At 41.3% G+C, this 20,091-nt stretch overlaps 1 protein-coding gene across 10 annotated transcripts; it reads left to right on the forward strand.

Moving 5' to 3' along the window:
* The first annotated feature begins 8,568 nt into the window (after positions 1-8,568).
* Positions 8,569-19,391, forward strand: LOC104597440 (uncharacterized). Of its 10 annotated transcripts, none has more exons than XM_010258963.3 (7): positions 8,569-8,755; positions 9,492-9,987; positions 12,587-12,894; positions 12,995-13,051; positions 16,879-17,354; positions 17,940-18,223; positions 18,802-19,391. In XM_010258963.3, the coding sequence occupies exons 2-7, from the start codon at positions 9,560-9,562 to the stop codon at positions 18,845-18,847; spliced, it is 1,599 nt and encodes a 532-aa protein (XP_010257265.1). In that variant the 5' UTR covers positions 8,569-8,755; positions 9,492-9,559; the 3' UTR covers positions 18,848-19,391. The 10 variants fall into 10 exon arrangements, 7 of the variants coding, with proteins under 7 accessions (XP_010257265.1, XP_010257269.1, XP_010257268.1 ...); XR_016078244.1 differs by having other exon boundaries at positions 8,612-8,755; positions 16,879-17,358; XR_016078246.1 differs by having other exon boundaries at positions 8,612-8,755; positions 16,879-17,358; positions 17,943-18,223.
* The last annotated feature ends 700 nt before the right edge of the window (positions 19,392-20,091 follow it).

The following is a 20,091-nucleotide window of genomic DNA, read 5'->3' on the forward strand; positions in this document are numbered from 1 at the left end:
CTCAGCGAGTACGATCTCCAGTACAAGCCAAGAACTGCCATTAAGGCCCAAGCCTTGGCAGATTTTATCGCAGAATGCACGTTTAGCCTCGAAGCCCCTGAGCCGGTCGAGCTCGAGATCCCCAGTTCAGGCGAACTCGGAGCTCCCAAGCCAAACGAGTCCGAACCCCGTGAAGTAGTAGCCAGTTTGGCATCCCTCCTGGTTAGACAAAGCGCGAACTGGGATGAGGAGCCCTGGATCCTTCACGTAGATGGCTCCTCGAACCAACAAGGCAGCGGGGCTAGAATAGTGCTACGCGGCCCGAGCGGAACAAAACTGGAATACGCACTACGCTTTGAGTTCGCGGCATCCAACAACGAGGCGGAGTACGAGGCACTGATTGCCGGGCTAAACCTAGCGCACGAGGTCGGAGCAAAGCACATGGTTATCTGCAGTGATTCCCAGCTCGTGGTCAACCAAGTTACAAGCGAGTACGAAGCACGCGAGCTCACTATGATTGCGTACTTGGCAAAAGTAAATGAAGCTCTGCTCAACTTCCAATCACACTTCATCAAGCAAATCCCGAGGTCAGAGAACGCTGAGGCCGACGCCCTGTCCCGACTGGCTAGCACAAGCCACAACGCCAAGAGAACCGTGTACGTAGAGGACTTACCTCGGCCCAGCATTCTCAGTGGGGCAGAAGAGGTCGCTTCCGTCACCGAAGCAGAGCCGAGCTGGATCGACCCACTCGCGAGCTTCCTGTTAGACGGAACCCTCCCCGCCGACCGCAACGCAGCCAAGAGGGTGCAGCGCCAGGCAGCCAAATACGTCATGATAGACGAACGGTTGTACCGACGATCCTACACGCTCCCCTATCTGCGATGCTTGCGCCCAGCTGAAGCCGAGCTGGTACTCTGCGACATCCATCAAGGCTTGTGCGGCGGACACCTGGGGGGCAGAGCCCTCGCCCAAAAGGCACTTTGACAAGGATACTACTGGCCAACGATGAAGACAGAGGCAATCGAGCTCGTCAGAAAATGCGACAAGTGCCAGAAGCATGCCAGCATCCACCATCAGCCCGCTGCCGACCTCAAATACCTCACCAGCCCATGGCCCTTCGCACAATAGGGGATCGACCTCCTGGGGCCATTCCCATCAGCAACGGGCGGGAGAAAATTCCTAGTGGTGGCAGTAGATTATTTCACAAAGTGGATAGAAGCTGAACCCCTGGCAATAGTTACAGCCCGAAACATACAAAACTTCTTTTGGAAGAACATTGTATGTCGCTTCGGGCTACCTCGGGTACTAATCTCCGACAATGGCAAACAGTTCGAAGATATCAAGTTCCAAGAATGGTGCCGAAGTATGGGAATTAGTCAGAACTTCACATCGGTTGCACACCCGCAGGCGAATGGCCAAACAGAAGTAATGAATAGAGTCATCCTCCGCGGACTGAAAGCGCGATTGGACCGAGCCAAAGGTTTGTGGGCAGACGAACTACCAAGTGTTCTATGGGCACACCGAACCACAGAAAAAACCGCCACAGGTGAGACCCCCTTTAACCTCACATACGACACCGAGGCAGTAATCCCGGCGGAAATCGAAGTACCTACGTTGCGACTAGAAGCGTACGACGAACAAACAAACGAGGGCGAGTTACGCACCAACCTCGACCTACTGGACGAAGTGAGAGACCTCACGCACATCCGAACTGCGGCCTACCAACAAAAGGTAGCTCGGTATTATAACGCGCGAGTAAAAAAGAGGAACTTCCGCGTCGGCGACCTGGTTCTCCGTAAGGTCATGGTGCCTGAACCCGGCGTAGGGAAACTTGGACCAAACTGGGAAGGACCCTACAGAGTAAAGAAAGCACTCGGTGGGGGAGCATACGAGCTCGGAACCCTAGAAGGAAAACAAGTACCCCGAGCATGGAACGTTGTCAACTTAAGAAGGTACTACCTATAGACCACCAAGGCCAATAACCCGAAGCCATTTCATGTCAGAAAACGAACTGAAGGACCGAAATGGTCAGTTCGGCAAAAAATATAGCTCGAAGACAGGACAACCAGTACATGAACAAAAAGCCATTTCATTTCAGAATAGATGTGTACATTCGGAAAAAAAAATGTGTACAATTCATTTCACAAGCCAGGGGCTACTTCATCGTTATCAGAAGCCACTTCAACAACACCCGAAGGACCTGCCTTCCCCTCGGAGTCCGGTTTGGCATCCGCAGCATTAGCCATTTCTTGTGTAATGCACGAAGTGGATATGGCGCTAGTGTCGAGCTCGGGGTACGTATTCCGGATCATCCACCGGCTTAGCTTGAAACCCCTCCTGTAGGAGTCTACCATCAGATCATCGAAATCCGGCGAAGCAATGTAATCGCTGACAGCTTTCTTCTTCGCGTCTTCGATGCCTTGAGAGAAGATCTTAGTCCTCTCCCTGATATCCTCCTAAAGATACTCGACCTAGTTCTCCAGGTCCAACTTTATTTCCGCCATACGCTTCACCACCACTCCCATGGCCTCGGCATCCCTCTGAGACCCCGCCTGCCTAGACCGCGCGAGGCGAGCAGCAGCCTCAGCAGCACGAGCATTCTCCTTGGCAGCTCGCGCCTGCCTCGAGCATCTCTCCACCTGGTTCGCCAAGGCGTGAATGGAAGAGTTCACCTATCAAAGGAAAACGGGATCAAAGGAACGAATAAAAGAATAAAAGCCGAACTCTAAAGAAGGGAGCACTTACCACCATGGCATGAGTAACAGCACGATAGGCCACTTGATGCAGAGGGAGCTCGGTCCACGCCGCAACTTCCTCGGGAAACATCGCCTCCTTACTCCGTTGAAGAGCATGAACAGGCGACAGCACGCTCCTAAAGTCCCCCGGGGCCTCCGAGCCCGACGGCCCAGCTCGCGTATGGGCAGACTCGGAATAGGCGGGAGCCCCCGTGTGTGTGGTTTCGGCATAAGGAGCCCCCGCCGGCTCCTGCATAGGAGGAACCATCTCGGGCTCCTCTGCCGGATAATCCGGCACCTTGGGCTCCGCACCCTGGGATGGCTCGGCGCGAGCTCGCTTAGCCACCTGCTTTCTCCTCTTCATGCCCTGGAACAAGTGCCCACCTCGGGTCCCTCGAGAGTCCATCGTACCTGCGAAAAGGAGTTCGGCATCAGTAAAACACGTAAAAGAAGAGCAAGACAGGATCATTAGGGAAAGAACCTACCCGAACTCAGGCCCGCAGCAAATAAGCTTGGCCTCCATCAGATACCATTGACAATCCAGCCCAAGCCGCGCCCATTGTCGGAGGCCCTTCGCCGTCTCCTTATCAAGTGTGATGCCAGAATCGGGAGCGGACATCCCCCAGCCGGTCTGAAACGGCCACCCCAGCGCACTTCGCACCCCGAAATAGTCCCGCTTCCACGCCGGGACCTTATTGGGGAGTCCGTGTAAGAGCTTGAAGCCCGGGCGAGGAGACAGGTAGTATGCCCGCCTACGCCCAGGAAGGGGACCCGCTTGTTTTTTCAGCATTAAAATAGAGGAGAAAATCTCCAGATCCAAAGGAAAGTTCTCGTCACAAAATAAGGAGATCGTCCCCACTAAATTTCTAATAGAGTTCGGGTGAAGTTGGCCGACCGTCACACCGAAGTGGTTTAGAACCTCGACGAGAAGAGGATGAAAGGGCAGTCGCAGCCCCACAGCAAGCTGTTCCCGAAAAATCACGATCTCATTAGGACCATGTTCCCAAGGGAAACTACCCGTAGGGATGAAGTAACTGTGCTCCCCGGGCAAGTCGTAGTAGTCTACGAGGGATTGAAGTTCCTCAGGCGTCATAGTCGAAGGGCCGAACTGATCTACAACCCGGCCACGACAAGAGGTGGACGCCGACCTACCCAAAGCACCTCGGGCTGTAGGCCCGACCCCTTCCTCAGGACCTACATCGGGCTCACTTGAACTACCGGGGGATGCAAACTGGTTCGTAGAACCTACATCAGACCCGCTTGAACAGTCTGAACCCTCCAAACTAGACATCGGGAAACGGAACAAGATTCCAAAAGCACTCACCCGGGAAGAAGACTGAAGCAGACCATGAAAGCTCGAACAAGCAAGGAACCTGGGACGCGAGCTGAAACTTAGGCGCGAGCTCAAGATGTACAACAGTAGCAAGGACGCCCCCCCCCCTCCCCCGCGTGCTATTTATATCCACAGCGGCTAGAAAGCGACGGCCCAGATCGAAGCCAATCCAACGGCCCACAGTCGCGCTAAGCCGCACGTCTTCCGAGACCAATCAGTGCACGCCTTTCCGAAACTGACGGAGGGTCACGCACGTCTTGTCAGAGGACAGGTGTCGGCACGCGTCTTCCCGAAACTAACGGGGTGTCGGCGCACGTCTCCTCGCAATAAAAGCGTCCGCAGCGCAACTCCCGAACAACTGCCGTCTTGACTCCCAAACGCGCGCCCTTTTTTGAAAATCAAATTAGAGCAAGCGCGCTCGGCACGAACCAAAACCCTCCTGGTACCTTGCAAACTCCCCACGCCAAGACGGGACCCTTGTCGCAGGGAGTGGGGGGCAATTGATGAAGGGAAATTTGGCCCGACCTCGCAGTTACCCGACACGTGGCAGAAACAAGCAACTCGGGACAGTAGAGTGCCCGAAGCAAGCACCGAAAGCAAAGCCCAAGCCCGCTACTGAGCCCGAACTCCAGACCGCCCTACTAGGAGCCCGAGCTCCCCACCAAGGGCCCAAGCTCCCTACCACGAGTCCGAGCTCCCTGAAAAGAACCCGAGCTCCCCGCCAGGAGCCCGAGCTCCCTACCAAGAGCCCGAGCTCCCTATTAAGAACTCGGAGCTCTCTACTGAGAACCCGAGCTCCCTGCAAGGAGCACACTATTGGGCCCCAAGCCTCGCAAAGCTGTGACCCGAGCTGGCCCATGGCAGCTCGGAACACTCCCTAAACCGAACTCAAGACATCTCGCTCACTCCAACACTTCACCTCCGAAACACTAGGCTGATCAAACGTACCTGACGTTAGGGACGTCCGTATCCAAGGGCGACGCACCTGACTGATTTGGGATCTGACGCCTGACAGCCGCACTTCAAACGGCTTCCTGCTACCGCCACCTGCAACCGTCGTCACTAGCCGCAAAGACGGCTCCGACAAAAGGAACAGTGGCGGTTCTGTCCGGCCAGAAGAAATGACATCCGAACTGGTAGTAGTTCAGAAGTAATCATGCCCGATCTGATGGAAGCCTGGAAGTGAGTGCGCGAGGTGGTTATAAAAGGCTCCTACCCCCCAGGAACGAGGTATGCTAACTTTGGCGCTATCTGGTTTATCTTGCCTTTGAAGGATTCTAACTTGAGCTTCGGAGCCCTTACGCCGGGTTCTCCCCAGAGCTTCTCTTCTCCTTCCGTTTCGGGTCCCTGTTACTCAGTTCAGAGGTAAGATCATTGATAGCTAAGACCAGCCAGATTGTGCATCATCACAAACAAACTCTTAAAATACATTAAATTTTTAGGGGTATTCTAGATATATGATTATGAAAAATGTGATTATGAAATCTTAAGTTTTTTGGAATTTGGGGGAAATTCAAGGATATTTTAAAAATTAATATTAAACATAAAAACATTTTTAATAATGAAATATTTTAATAATTCACCAGCAGGGTTGGGGTGGGTTCAAAGAATTATCATGTGTAAATATTTTCCTTATTTCCACTCCATCCCCGTTTAAGATTGGGAAAACCCGCTCCAAAATGGGGCAAGGTGAGGTGGGCCCTGAATTTGATGGGAAAAATTGCCATACCCATTAAAAAAAACAGACCATTAGACATCCGATCAAAATCACTAGGGGTATAATTTGGGTGGACCTAACCAAAACCCGATTTGATCCAACCCAAACCCTGCACATGCTAGACTTTAGATTGGAATTGGGCTTAGAAAACTTAGTCATTGACCTATTGGATTGGATTTGAGATGAGATCTTTGGTATCCTGACACCGACTTAGCCCAGCCCAATCTTTTATATGTATTAATAGAATAGGGGTGCTCTCTCCGTGGAAGAAATGGTGCGAGTAGATTCCCACGTGAGAGCACCCAGTAATTACAATAATTAATAAAATTTATTGATTATTACAGTAATTCAATAAATATATAATTAATAATTATTTTATTATAAATATTGTTAATATAGATATTTATTTTAATTTTACTTTAAATTAATATTATAAATATTGTTATTAATAAATAATGTTAATAAATTTAGTAATTATTATTATATTAAAAATGTTATTAAAAGTATTGTTATTGATTATTTAATACAATATTATAATTACTAACTATTACTGATAAATACTATTAATTTAATTTAATTTTGGTAATTATTAATTTAATGAATATTGTTAATAAATCCTATACATAAATTTAATATTTACTTTTATATTAAAAATAACTAAATAATATTATTAAAATTATCATTAATGATTATTTAATTAAATAGTATAATTATTTACTATTATTGATAAATGTTGTTAATAATGTTCTGACAACCGACGGTTCGACCATTCGGTTCTAACGGATGGCCCGTTCTGACAACAAAAATTACAAGCAAAAAAAAAACCATTATGGCCATCAGTTTTCAGGTCGATTGTTCGATCATCCAATTCGAATGGATAGTCCGTTCTGACAACAAAAATTATAGGCAAAAAACTGAGTTTGTGAGGTCCATTAAGTAGTACCATACGTGTTATGTCATTCAAACGTGCGACTCATACGACCCGAAAATGGAACCATTATAGCCATTGGTTTTTGGATCCACAATTTAACCGTTCGATTCGATTGGGCAGCCCATTATGACAACAAAAAATTATAAGCAAAAATTTACGGAACCTTTCTGGCCACTGGTTTTCAGGTCGACGGTTTAATCGTCCGGTTCGAATGGATGACCCATTATGACAATAAAAATTACAGGCAAAATATCGAGTGTGTGAGGTCCATTCAGTAGTATCATACATGTTATGTCATTCGAGCGTGTGACTCATACGACTCGAAAATGGAACCGTTATGGCCACCAGTTTTCAGGTAGACGATTCGACCATCCTGTTCGAACGAATGACCCGTTCTAACAACAAAATAAAAAAAAATAAAAACAAAAACCATTGAACGAGTCAACGGGTTGGCGGTTCGAACACTCAAGTCAATGGGCCATTGGCCGATTCAACGGTTTTTGGCCAGCGACTGGGATTGAGGTAAAATGGAATTGGTTGCTTGAACGGTTCCCAATTAAAAAGAAAAAAAAACGGATGACCCATTATGGCAACAAAAATTACAGGCAAAAAATTGAGTGTGTGAGGTCCATTAACCAGTACCATACATGTTGTCATTCGAGTGTGTGACTCATACAACCTAAAAACATAACCATTATAGCCACCGGTTTTTGGGTCAACGGTTTGATTGTTCAGTTCGAACAGATGGCCCGTTCTGACAATAAAAATTAAAAAAAAGACCAAAAACCATTGAACGGGTCAATGGTTCAACCACCCGGGTCAATGGGTCGTTGACCGATTCAATGATTTTTGGCTAGGGATCGAGATTAGGATAAAATGAAACCGGTTGCCTGAATGGTTCTTGATTAAAAAAAAAGGCCAAAAACCGTTGAATGGATCAACGGGTCAAACTTAGGTCAATGGATCATTAACTGATTCAACGATTTTTGGCCAAAAACCGAATCAACAGATCGACGATTCCATTCCAACCCTTACGAAGCAGGGCCCCTTTGCTAGTTTAATTGAGTTACATTTACTCAACTCCATACTCATTCGCAAGTATTATATTGTTATGTCATATATAATGTATTTTCTATAATACATTTATGATATCCATATATATTTTTATACACTAAGCACATTATGCAATGACAACTATATATATTATTTTATTTATATTTTTTTATTAGTGTAAGGGATGTATGTATATGATATAATACTATGGTTTAACTTTTACTACTGCAAAGGCAATAAGCATCCATTCTATAAATCATAGATTATTAGTTTATGAAACCCAAATGAAGTTTGAATGAAACGTATAAGCACAAAACATGAGTGAGATGGCTCCAAACCCAAACCCGACCAACCTGTTAGACTTTGGGCCCAACCCAAAGTTGTGTTAGGGCTATTCGAAAACAACTGAAAATGACTAAATTAAAGCTATGTTTGGTTTGAAGGAAAAGGTAGAGAAATGAAAGAAAATATAGGAAAGTCTATACAATGTTTGTAAAGGTTTATTTACATTTTCCTTCTTTTCCTTCTTTTCCTTCTTTTTTTATTTTTCCATCAAACCAAACGCAGCCTAAATCTATTGCTTTGTTTTTAAGTGAAATAAATTATTAAGAAGGTTGTGAGACTGATCCAATTGAAATTGGGTTATTTGTGATATTACCAAAACAATGAGTCATTCAGTTCAGCCAATTCAACCCGTCCAAGACGTTATAATCTTATGATTGGATCGGTTGGGTCTGGGTAGCATTGAACCCGATTCAACCCGTCCAAGACCAAGATGCATTGCTACTTTGCTATAACCTAGAAGTCATAGTCATAGTCATAGTCATAGACAGACAAAACAGTGATCGTAGGACCGGTCGAACCCATTGTGAAACCGGGTTGTCTCAACTGGCGGGGTTTTAGGGTTCATGCCTTTTCTTGTCATGGAGCAAGCTACGTAGTAACTGCAGTAACGCGCCAGAGGAGGCGGAAGACTAGAGTCCTGCTTGACTACTCGGGCTTTCTCGGTAACATATTCTTCTTCAGAAACGAAAGTTATTCGTTATTGGCCTGAACTTCAAGGGTTCAGTTGGGCATAACGAAGCTCATTTAGCTGCTTTTGCCGTGTTCCAATCGGCTCAGTTCATAGTACATCAATTAAACTTGGTTTTTAGAGTTGTCATTATTAAGTATAATATGGGTTGAGCATGTAGTTACTTTTTAATTGCTGAGAACAATCAAGAAATCATTTGGTCTTCACTTGAATCTTTGGTTGCACACAGTGAACTCATTTAGATCATTTGCCTCTGTATTGTGAAATTAATGGATTACCATGTTTGTTTTAGGGTCTAGTGATTAGAGGCTTCTGATTTTGGAAGTCCTGATTTCTAGTTTATTCTAATCGTTAGCATTTCAGTGTTTCTTACTTTTATTTCAGTTGTTCTTTGCTTTCATTCCAATTGCTAATGAATACACTCTGTTCTTTTTTCTTTTTTCCTGGTTGGTCCGCGGTGAACCAGAAAGGAATTATATTCTTTTACACACTTTTTTTCAGAAGTAAAAGAAATGGAAGCTTGAAAGGTTTTCCCAGTGGAATCCATATTTGAATCATTATTCGGTCATACATCATATATCTTTTTTTTGAGCTACATTATATATGTACTTGTATATTTTTAGATACTGAATTGAATTTGGAAATCGATTTCTTACATTTCCGGTAATAGCACAGTGGACTTAAACTCGAGCAGTTTGATCTAATTGCAGGTAAACTACGAAGGAAAATTTTGAGTCTCTTGTTGGGAAGATGACTTGAATTTGAGTGAAATTACAGCATGGACCCTTCTCAAATCTTTGTTGATCCAGACCCAGAAAGTAAACCAAAGGATAATGTAAAAATTGCATTGGAGAAAGTGAATGGAGTATTCTTGGCGACCCGGGATCAACAGGGGCTTAGGTGTATGAGTAATTGTGAGGACACCACGTTTGATATTGAATGTTTGTTGGATCAACATACTAAGGTAGAAGATGAGGCCATGGATGTGGAAGTTGATATAATTGAATGTATGAACACTAATGCTAATAGCTTGGATGAAGCCGACGATCCGGATGCAACTGAATACTCAAGTTCTTTTGGTGACACAATTTCGGGAACTGAGGATAATTCAAGGTTGAGTGATGCTGAAGTGGAGTCTCGGTACTGTGATGACAATGATTTGGCTTCTACTTTCTTTGATGGGCTTGATAGTCTTTTTCGAAAAAGGTATTTTTCCCTTTTATTTGCATTTAGTGTGGGTATTATCATAATTACTATATCTTCATTCATGGTGATTAGCAGTGGGATGCCTATAGTGTCAGCCTTTGAAGATGCCCACATTTTCAGTGGTGGAATTCGTGAGTGCTGATGCATTAATCTGTCTTTAGGACCCATATTCACCTATTAATCACTACGCTTCCCCATATATTTCCAACAAAAAAAGAAAATAAATAGAAAAGAAAGAAAGAAAGACCACTTAAATATCTTAGACCATTTTATAATTTAGCACATGCACATGCATATGTGTATATATAATCCAGTACCATTTTTGTGACACTTTCCATATAATTTATATCTTGAAAGCTTTATCAAAGGTTTTATGCATATGCTTAACAAAGATTTTGATGTTACCGGAACTTGTTTCCTTTCTGCAATATTACTAAATGAAGTGATGACACTAAAAGAATCCAAAATCCAGGTTTAAGTGTATCACACGAGGCCCAACTTAAGAAACATGTGAAACTCTCATCATTTATACAAATTTTATTTGAGGCTATCAGCTCAGCTGTTCAGTATTCATAAATGGAAGTTGTTGCAACTATTGTGATCAATTTAGGGGCCATTTGTTTTTGGTGTAAAATGGGTGGAATTTTTTTGGTCTGAAATATTTCAGATATATTTTGCCCCTTATACAATGAAAATAGTGTTTTCTACTCCTTTTGCACGATTGCATCAAAACATACCAATTTAGGTTGGAGCTATGAGTTGTAATAGTTATGGCCCTCATGATTTCCAAAGATCCGGATGCATGAACATAGACACAAATGCATCATATTCTTTATCATATTGTTGCTCATAAAGTTGAAAGATTAAAGTAATCATGTGTTTAGTTGAATGTAACTTTTCTTATTAATTGCTTGGGGTAAGTGTATGTTTTTTATGCCTTCCCCACAATCTGGAGATTCTTATGTTTCTCATGTTTTTCCTCACAAAAGGTGTTAGCTTATGATAGGTTAGAGAAGCTTCTATTCTTGGTTCATCTTTGACTTGTCTTTTGTTTATTTAATTTCAATATGATTAGAGTTGGATGTCTGTAATTGAGTGTCCTTACGGGGTTTCTCTTAGTTATAAAGTAATGGAGTTTTTTTTTTTTTCCTTTTCTTTTTTCCTGGTCAATTTCCTAATCCAAATTGGAGCTTGTTACGGGAGACCCAAGCCCTTAGGTTGAGTCTATAAATAGAGTCATTGTAGCTGAAAATCAGAGGAGTTGATTTGCTTTACTGAATTCTGGTTCTAACCAGTTCTCTCTCTCTCTCTCTCTCCCTTTCTCTTTGCCCTCTTATCTCTGCTTTATTATACAGAAAAGAGTTGTCTCTTTACTCTTAGTCCTTAGTGCTTCCTTTCTGAAATCTATCGTGCTTCCCATTCTTTGATGAGAAGATCAGTGCGTCATGAAGATCTTAACCTTGCCTTCCTACAATATATATTTTTTTTGATAGGAAATGGTAACTTTCATTGATAACGAGAATTAAAGATTACAAGTGTCACCATCCATAGGCCGGATGGAAAGCCCTTAGTCAAAGTCAGTCTTACAAACAGGTCCAAAACAACTGCTGCCTTCCTACAATGTATTAAATTAACATTATAACATATAGGGTGTCATATTTTTCATAATGATCCTCAGTACCTTTCCTGCAGGCAGATAGAAAAAGGATAATAGGCAATATATCATTAGTAACTAAGGACCTATAGTAGTATGTCTAGAATTTCCCCTTCTTCAAAATGGAAGTCAAGATGTCAGCGACATCGTATGATAAGGAATTAATAATCTGGATTGAGAGATCTTATCAAGTTTCTTGTTAACAAAGAGATCTTATCATCGCCAATGTTGTCTATGCTTCCATGGAGGATTGAAGATCATGACAATGCACTTTTTTTTGGGTATCAAATTCTATTTGTAATAATCAAATAAAAAATACATCCTTTCCTTGATTAGGTTAAATGATCAGATTAAAATAAGGAAGAAACGGCATGAGGGTATCATTCCCAAAGAACTACACATCTCAAGTCACCCTCACTGATGCATCGAGGTATTTGTGATTTGTTAATTCAAACTTGCAGGAGTTTGCAGAAGCTTAAATGGAGGCTCTGCATTGTAGGCCTATTGTGCTATTATAAAACTAAGAGCTTATGGAACCCCTTTTTTTATACATTTTATATATTTTTTATCTTATTACAATATAATTTCCATGCCATTCATCAAAAGAAATCCATGAATGTTTCCTTCTGATGGGTGTTGAAATTGGTATTGATGAGGTGGGGATTAGCCTAGGTGGTGTTTGGGGGGGGGTAACGTATGGTGAGCATCTATTTCCTGTGTATTTTCCTGTCTTGAGCATGCTTTGACTGGTTCGGTAGGCTATGTTCCTGTCTCATTTCTTCTTGAATCCTCCTTCACAACAGTAAAAAACAGTGGAAGGTAAACTGTTTCTGCATATATTAGTTGATTATTTAACATTATTGCCTGATGATATTTTGATTAGATGTTCATGCTTGTTCTGCTATGCTTTATATGAGTTCGAACCTCTTCTGCTTAAATTTCCAGGAAGAAGAAGTTGACAGCTCATTGGAGGAGGTATATACGGCCTCTAATGTGGCGGTGTAAGTGGATAGAATTGCGGCTCAAGGAATTTCAGTTGCAGGCATTAAAATATGATCGAGAACTTGCAGCATATGATCAAAGAAAGCAGTGGGAGTTAGGAGACAATACATTAGAAGGTTGTGGATTGAGGTCATTACCATTTACTGGACAAAGGGGAAGTAGTGTCATGAAGAGGAGGAAAAGAAAGAGAGCTGAAGACATCATTGATGTTCCATCATATATGTCACATCATAGCCTTTTCTCCTACTATGGTACAGATGGCTTCTAGTCATATATTTTACTCTTTGTGCATGAGGTTTTTCTTTTCCTTCTCTTTTATAGTATCTAAATTACCTACCTCATATCTTTCAGAAAATAAGAAGTCTGATGTAGATGTTGCTTCTGTGGGTGATGATTGTGGTGATCAGGGTAAGAGCAATTACTGTTTTTTACTGCAGATAGTCTTCTATGATTGGAGAATAATCATGATTTCTTATGCAATTTGAGGTATTTTTTATGATATTTTTTCTACTACTACATGCTTCTTGCTATTTGTTCAATGATTCTGCTGCAGACCATCTGTACTACAAAACTGAATTTTCTTGTGAATCAATTGATAGGAGAAGCAAATGAAAGAGAAAAGACTACAAAACTGAATTTGTTCAATCATTGTCTTTTTCTGCTAGAGAGATGCTCACAGCATATTGACCTAAAAGTAGGCGTGAAGCTTGGGTGTCCAATTTGAACCCAACTAAACCTAGCCTGAGCTTTTGCAAATGTTGGATTGGGATTTGGTCATGGTGCTGCACTTAGACCTGAAAAATTGGGTCCACTTCTCAAGTTGTGTTGGGATGTGGTTGAGGATTCAGTAGCTCCACTGAACAAAAGCCTGACTCAATCCATGCTAGAGACAAACCTAACCTTAAGCACTCAATACTTAGTGAACCATTTAGTCAATATGATAAAAATCACTTTTGTCCTTTTACCACAAAGCTCTTTATGGAATTTAAGGATGCATCCATAAAATCCTTAGCTTAAACTGAACTTTTTCATGGTTAAATTTAAACTAAGCTTTAAAATGAACAGAAATACTTTTCATATCTTTACTGGCATGCTATTGTCATGATTTTTAAAATGAAAACTATGAAGCAACTCATCAGAAAAAACAAAAGAAAAATATGATGTAAATAAAATTGTCCAGTTAAGTAGTGTGTGGAAGATTGACCCTTTTGCTGTCAGTTGAGAGAATGCTAAGATTTTCAAAAACATAATTCAAACAGGAGAGGTGGTTGCTAGAAAGATACAAGGTCTACTATTTTCATAGCTAGGAGTACGCACACAAACTGTTTAAGGGAATGCCCTATACCTTTTTTTAGAAAGAGTTTTTTTTTTTTTTTGTAAATGGAATTTAGTAGATGAGATGGGCATTTTATGTATCCCCATTGTACAGTCCCCTGGTGTGGGGCTGATGTATTTATGATTTCATACAGAAATTCAACATAAATTTATACTTTACGTTCTTAAAACAATCCATGGATACCAAGTGAATTTAAAACTAATGATGGGTCCCATTTCAATATTAATGAAAGAATCAGTTTGTTACTGATACAAAAATTAAACTCAAAGGAAGATAAGAGGAGAGCAGAATATCCTTCATCAATGTGGACAACATTGAAAAAGATCAAACAAAGTAGGGAAGACTGAAGACCATTTCTTTTTATCAGTGAAATAGACTGAGGTAGTTTGGTCATATGCATAGAAGACCATCTTCAACACCTGTTAGAAGAAATGATCTATAACCAGTTGAAGGGTCTAGAAGAGATAGGGGCAGTCCAAAAAGGACTTGGGTGGAAGTAGTAAGATATGATATAAGTGCCCATAATTTGATGATGATATGACACTGAACAGAACGGAATGGTGAAACAGTGTAGCCAACCTCATATGGTTGGGAGTTGGGACAAGGCTTAGATGATGTTGATGATTAAAGTAGGGAAAACATTGATAATTTAGAATTGGTGTAATCAAAGTTGTTCGGTGGTGTAATCAAGATTAGGAGGCTGTCATATGTATATGCTAATAAAGACTATCAATAAGGAATAAAAAATATGATTAGAATGTTGACTAGTTATGTCACATATAAACCCATTTTTATTGATTATGAAATAAAACCATTGTTTGGGTGGCTGCTTAGTTGATCAACTAGCTGGCAGGTTGGTGGCAATCCTAAATGCCCAACCAACAGGGCCCGCAGATGAGCAGTTTTCTGGGCAGAGGATCTAAATTAAAAAGTTTTCTTTGTCCATTTGAGGGAATCTAAATTATACAGTTAAAGAAATAGGGCCAGAGTTAATGGGGATAAGGCATGGATGATGATGATGAAAGAAAAAGGGCCAGAGTGAGGGCACAGAACAGCAATGATGAGGGAAAGCAATTGCACCAACCATCTACTGTTTCGGTATGTTTTGTAATCTATATAAATAAAAAGGATAAAGATGCTTCCCATAACTATAGAAGGTAGAGTGGTGGCCCTTTATTCAGGACCCTTGGAGCATGGTGATGCATTGACAGCAGAACTGGTTTACTGCAGGTGTTAAGGCTTACAAAACAATTGGGCTTCCAGAATCTAGAGGTGGAAGGGGATTCCCAAGTAGTCATCTCATGGACCAAGAACAGTTCCCAGATTCCGTGGGTATTCCAGTATAAATTCAGGGAGATTGTAAGCCTAACAAGAGGGCTAAATGTTGCCTTTAAGTGGGTAAGAACAGCAAATGGAATGGCAGGTTCTTTGGCCAAACAAGGGACTGTGAGACAGCAAATGTTTTGGGCAAATCTGTAATTTTTGTTGTTTTGGATGGAATTTAAACAAGCTCTTGTAACTCCTAAATTTTCATCAGTAAATTCGTTTTCTGCTGATCAAAAAAAAAAAAAAAAGTTCAATGCACAATCCTATTTAGATGTTAGGTCTGATCTGTTGTATGTATGCATGCCTTTTTTCTTTTTTTTCGGGGGGGGGGGAGGGGGGAGTTGACAACAGTTCAATAATGTATTGTCTGCAAAACTGGCCAGCAGGATGTTCAGATCTTGTGGGAAATGAAGAAAACCAATTCAAAATTGTAGTATTCACAACTGCAACTAATGGGTGGCTAGAAAGTTCCCTTCAGTTCAAAAACAAAAGCTAATAGTGTTATGTAGAATGGTCTTATGTGGTAGGATATGAGCATAGAAAGCAAAAAGAAACATGGCAACCAGAGTGAGAATAGGAATTAGGAGAGTCATGTATTAAATCATGGACGAATTGACTATGTGGTTCCATGGTATGTTGTTCATGTGCATAGAAGACCTTCTACAGGCACCTGTGAGGCTGTTAGAAGAAGTGATCTGATACAAGTTGAAGAGTCTAGAAGAGCTAGGGGCAGACCAAAAATTGAAATGGTTTGAAGTAGTAAAAAACTAAAATGAAGGGTCCATAATGGAGGTTGCTCTGAACAGAGTGGAATCCTGGAACAGGATTCATGTAACTGACCTCATATAGTTGGGACAAGGCTTAGTTGAGTTGAGTCCATGATATATAAAATCACCACAATCTTCTGGTCTTTGTATTTAAATACTTAAGCTAATTGGCCTTGTGTGTATATATAGATAGATAAAGATATAAACCTTATTTGTTTTCTATTTTCTCTTCTGTCAATTTCTTTGAACAACTGAACCATGGAAAATAGTTTTCACGATATTTCTCTCCCACTCTCTGCAACCAAAGATCTGTAAAATTCTTCAAAGCTCTTTTCTTGTGGAACCAAAAAGTGGATTTTGTTGAAGCATGGCAAGTTCCTATGCAGTACCATGCACATCTATATTCTATGTATTTGTACGCTTTGGGATATACTTTTGCTATTTACACTTTTCTTTCTATGTTGTATGTTCGGTAGAAGTTCTAGGTAATGGTAGTTTCTTTTTCCATAGACCTCTTATTATTATCAAGGTTCAAAATATTGATACACCCCTGTGTATCGGTACTTAAAATAACATGCTTTTATGTTTTTTTTTTTTTTTTCAAAATTTGGTTTTGGGCCTATTTTTAACCATATTTTTACTAAAGAGGGGGGGTCTCGAAACACCTGTAAATAGGCATATCATGAAGCCACCGATATGACACGATACGCCCGACATGGGGCGTATCGTAACGAAAATTTGAACCTTGATTATTATTAAGTTGTTGACTTCTAACTGCTTATTTATTTTGTTGTACTTCCGGGCAGTTCCTGCAGCAGATCAAAATAACAGCAATGAAGAGTTTGGTGTTAGTTACGAGTGGCGTGCACCTGAGTTCAAGGATGATGATCCCTCAGAGCAAATCCTTTGGAATATTGAAGTTTTGCAGTCTCGAGTTCAAAAGCTGAAAACTCGAATTGACAAGGTGATTTCTGGAAATGCTGGGAAGTTCTCTTCCACTGAGAATTTAAGCCTTCTTGTGCCAGGTGATGTGCCCACTAGCTCTGCTCGAAGTCCTAATTGTTCTCCTGGCAATGGGGAAACTATGCCAGTTGGAGTTTTGTATACCCCCACGCAGCATATGTCAGAATATGACTTAGGAGACCTGGTTATGCCTGAGAGTGCAGTTTCTAGTTACGGGGAAGCAGCTCCTCTTCCCGATATATTTGAAAGCACAATGGGATTATTATCTACTACTGATGTTGCTATGGATCAGCCACAGATTGGAGACTCTTGTGAAGATGTAAGTAAGTGCTTTTTCTTGTTAACTTTTCTTTTTCTTCTTTGTTATATTTTAGAATTAGCTGGACTTTGTCTGCAGTGAAGATGAAACTGTGTGGTACCTATTTTAGTTGATCCGCTGTTTTCTTCTGGACCACTTGCCTTGAAATATTGCCGTATACTTTCTACAAGTGACATAAATGCTTTATGTTCCTCTCATAAGTTCAATCATATATTTCCCCCTTGCTTTAATGGAGGTACTGGGGGAACGTGGATGCTAATCCAATGACTCACCCCTCATGTTTCCTCCTTGCTCTAATAGAGGTACTGGAGAAATGCTTTATGTTCTTTTTCGATAAGTTTAATCATTTGTTTCCGCTATGTATTAATTATTCCAAGGACTTAACCCTCATTATAGATTGAAAAAGTTCTAAACTTATAGGGGGGAATGGTTACCAAACCATTTTAACTGGACCCATATGGTAACCTTGAACATTTGTCATGGTTCACAGGTTTCTAGTGTTAACAGAATTATCTTCAATTTTAATATAGAAAATGGCAAATGTACAACCAGAAGTTTCTGATTCTTCTCTTATTTTAATGTCAGCAGATTGGAGATCATGTTTTGATACATAATCAGGTAACCCAGGAAGATTTGCATAATTTTGAGGTTACTATTCAGCCCCCAGAGAAGCTTCAGGAACAAGTGAAAGAAGAAGAAAAGGAGAGCATGATTCCTCTACTTCCAGCAAAAGAACCTGAACTGGCCTCAAAAACCTCAACACAGGATCAGTTGACTCTAAATTCCTGTTTAGCATCCGAGTTTCAAGTTCCTAAGAACAAAAGAAAGCGAGGAGAGCGCAAAGCTAGTTCGGGTAGTTGGAGCCATAGGTAAGAAAGATAACCATCACGGTTTTCTGCTTGTCTAAATTGGTTTTACCAAATTGGAGATATGATATTCTTCTTTGAGAGAATAGTATCTTTGGGGAAATGCTGGAGATTGTTACAGGATGATCTATAAATTATATTTATACGACTTCAAAAGTCTCTTTTCTTGTCTGATTCCTGTAAAATATGTTGAAGAGAAGGTGAAGCTAAGTATCCTTTTTTTTTTTTTGGTGATCGCCCAAATTTTATTCCCTTAATTTTTGCTTTCCAATAAATCCAAAAGGGGGAAAGGGGAAAATATGAATTTAAGGTTTGTTTGCCTCCATGGCCCACAACAATGAGGATGTTTAGAAGTCATCTAATCCAGTAGGATTTTGGGAATTGAATCTTTATTGTTTTTGGTAAGAATTGAGTAATGATTTTTTAGCTTCCCTGCAAAGTGTTGTAGTTGATTCTTAGCTGATCTTAGTTTCTCGTTGGTGTCATTTCCATTAACTTTCCAGTTCCTATACATTTCTGCGAAGAAAATAATTTCCAAACAGTGCCAAACTCGTTTCTTTTGCTACTTGGGTTCTTTGCAGATTCAATCCTCGACTGGATTTCTCTAATTGCAGCCTGCAGGTTTAGAGCGTGGTAGATTCATGGCATGCCCGAATCTTCAAAAGATGGGCCCCATTCATTTATTTACCATTTGGCTCTCAAGCTGGAACATCCAAATATAGAGCCCATCTTGATCACAACCGAACTATTTGGTGGAGCCTGCGTGGCACTGAACACTGGAAGTCTGGAACAGTTGTTATTTCTTTGAAACAGAGCCTCGTCCACTTTACAGTCTGAAAATCTTTCATTTCTGTCATTTGGGTTTAACCGTTCCTTTATCTGGTCAATTGAAATAAAACTTTTCTTCGATTTGAAATAATTCAAGGTGTGGTTCTTCGTAATTTTGTTTTGTTATGAGTTGAGTAATGGGGAATGTTTTTCTGAGTGGAGGTGGGAGAATCTTAGTCAAGATGATCAGAGATGTGGGTCTGCATATGGTGAGAGTTGAGCAGATGCCATGTCTGTCACTCAAATGGGCTGGGCCTTAACTAATAATGTATGGGCATATGAACATATTGCACTTGATGGGCCCGGGCCCGGCCTTTTCATAACATGATTAAAATTGCATTCAATCTCCACTGTCTGGATTCCATTCTACTCCAAGACCCAGTTACAGTTAGCGTGCAAAGAAGCAGATCCATGTTTCCATGTAACCAAACGAGGAAACAATGACTAAGAAGTAACAGCAAAGTAATTTGTATTGTATGCTGTTGATACCCAGATACAATTTTGGTGTTCCTTGGGGTGAAAGAATCCAATGATCTTGTCTGTCTTGATTTTTCTTTTGGGGTATTAGACTTAGATAGCATCAGTATAATATGCCCTGAACTCCACTGTTGAGCTTTCTGGTTCATGCCTTTCAGACTTTGGATTGGCACTCATGCTCACAGTAAAAATAAAGTATCAAATACCCCAGCAATGACACAAGCAGGTTCCTCACAGTTGCATCCATATAACCAAAAACCCTCCCAAAGGAAGGCAATAGCTAAAGCAAGAAAATGGCAAGCAAAATCAGCAGCAATGGCCCCCACTTAGCACCCCCAGAGCTCAGTGGGATGGGAGAGAGAGAGAGAGAGAATTTGTGGTTCTTTTTTGCTTTCTCCATTGCAATGAGTGAATACTGATAATAGCACAAGATCACTTTCACATACCAAATCATGCCTGGTTAGCAACTTTGCTCACCAATACAAGGCCACACTCAAAATTTCATGTTTTGGGGTCATTTTGGGCTTGCAAATCTATATGACCAGAACAAGGACAAAAAGCACAAA

The sequence above is a fragment of the Nelumbo nucifera genome, chromosome 7 (assembly GCF_055504915.1).
Source record: "Nelumbo nucifera cultivar China Antique chromosome 7, China Antique-T2T, whole genome shotgun sequence".
Classification (NCBI taxonomy): Eukaryota; Viridiplantae; Streptophyta; class Magnoliopsida; order Proteales; family Nelumbonaceae; genus Nelumbo; species Nelumbo nucifera.

Coding starts and splice junctions, on each gene's coding strand:
- LOC104597440 (XM_010258963.3), top strand. CDS start 9,560: ATGGACCCTTCTCAAATCTTTGTTGATCCAGACCCAGAAAGTAAACCA. Junction 9,988..12,586: donor GATAGTCTTTTTCGAAAAAG/GTATTTTTCCCT, acceptor TTAAATTTCCAG/GAAGAAGAAGTTGACAGCTC. Junction 12,895..12,994: donor TAGCCTTTTCTCCTACTATG/GTACAGATGGCT, acceptor CATATCTTTCAG/AAAATAAGAAGTCTGATGTA.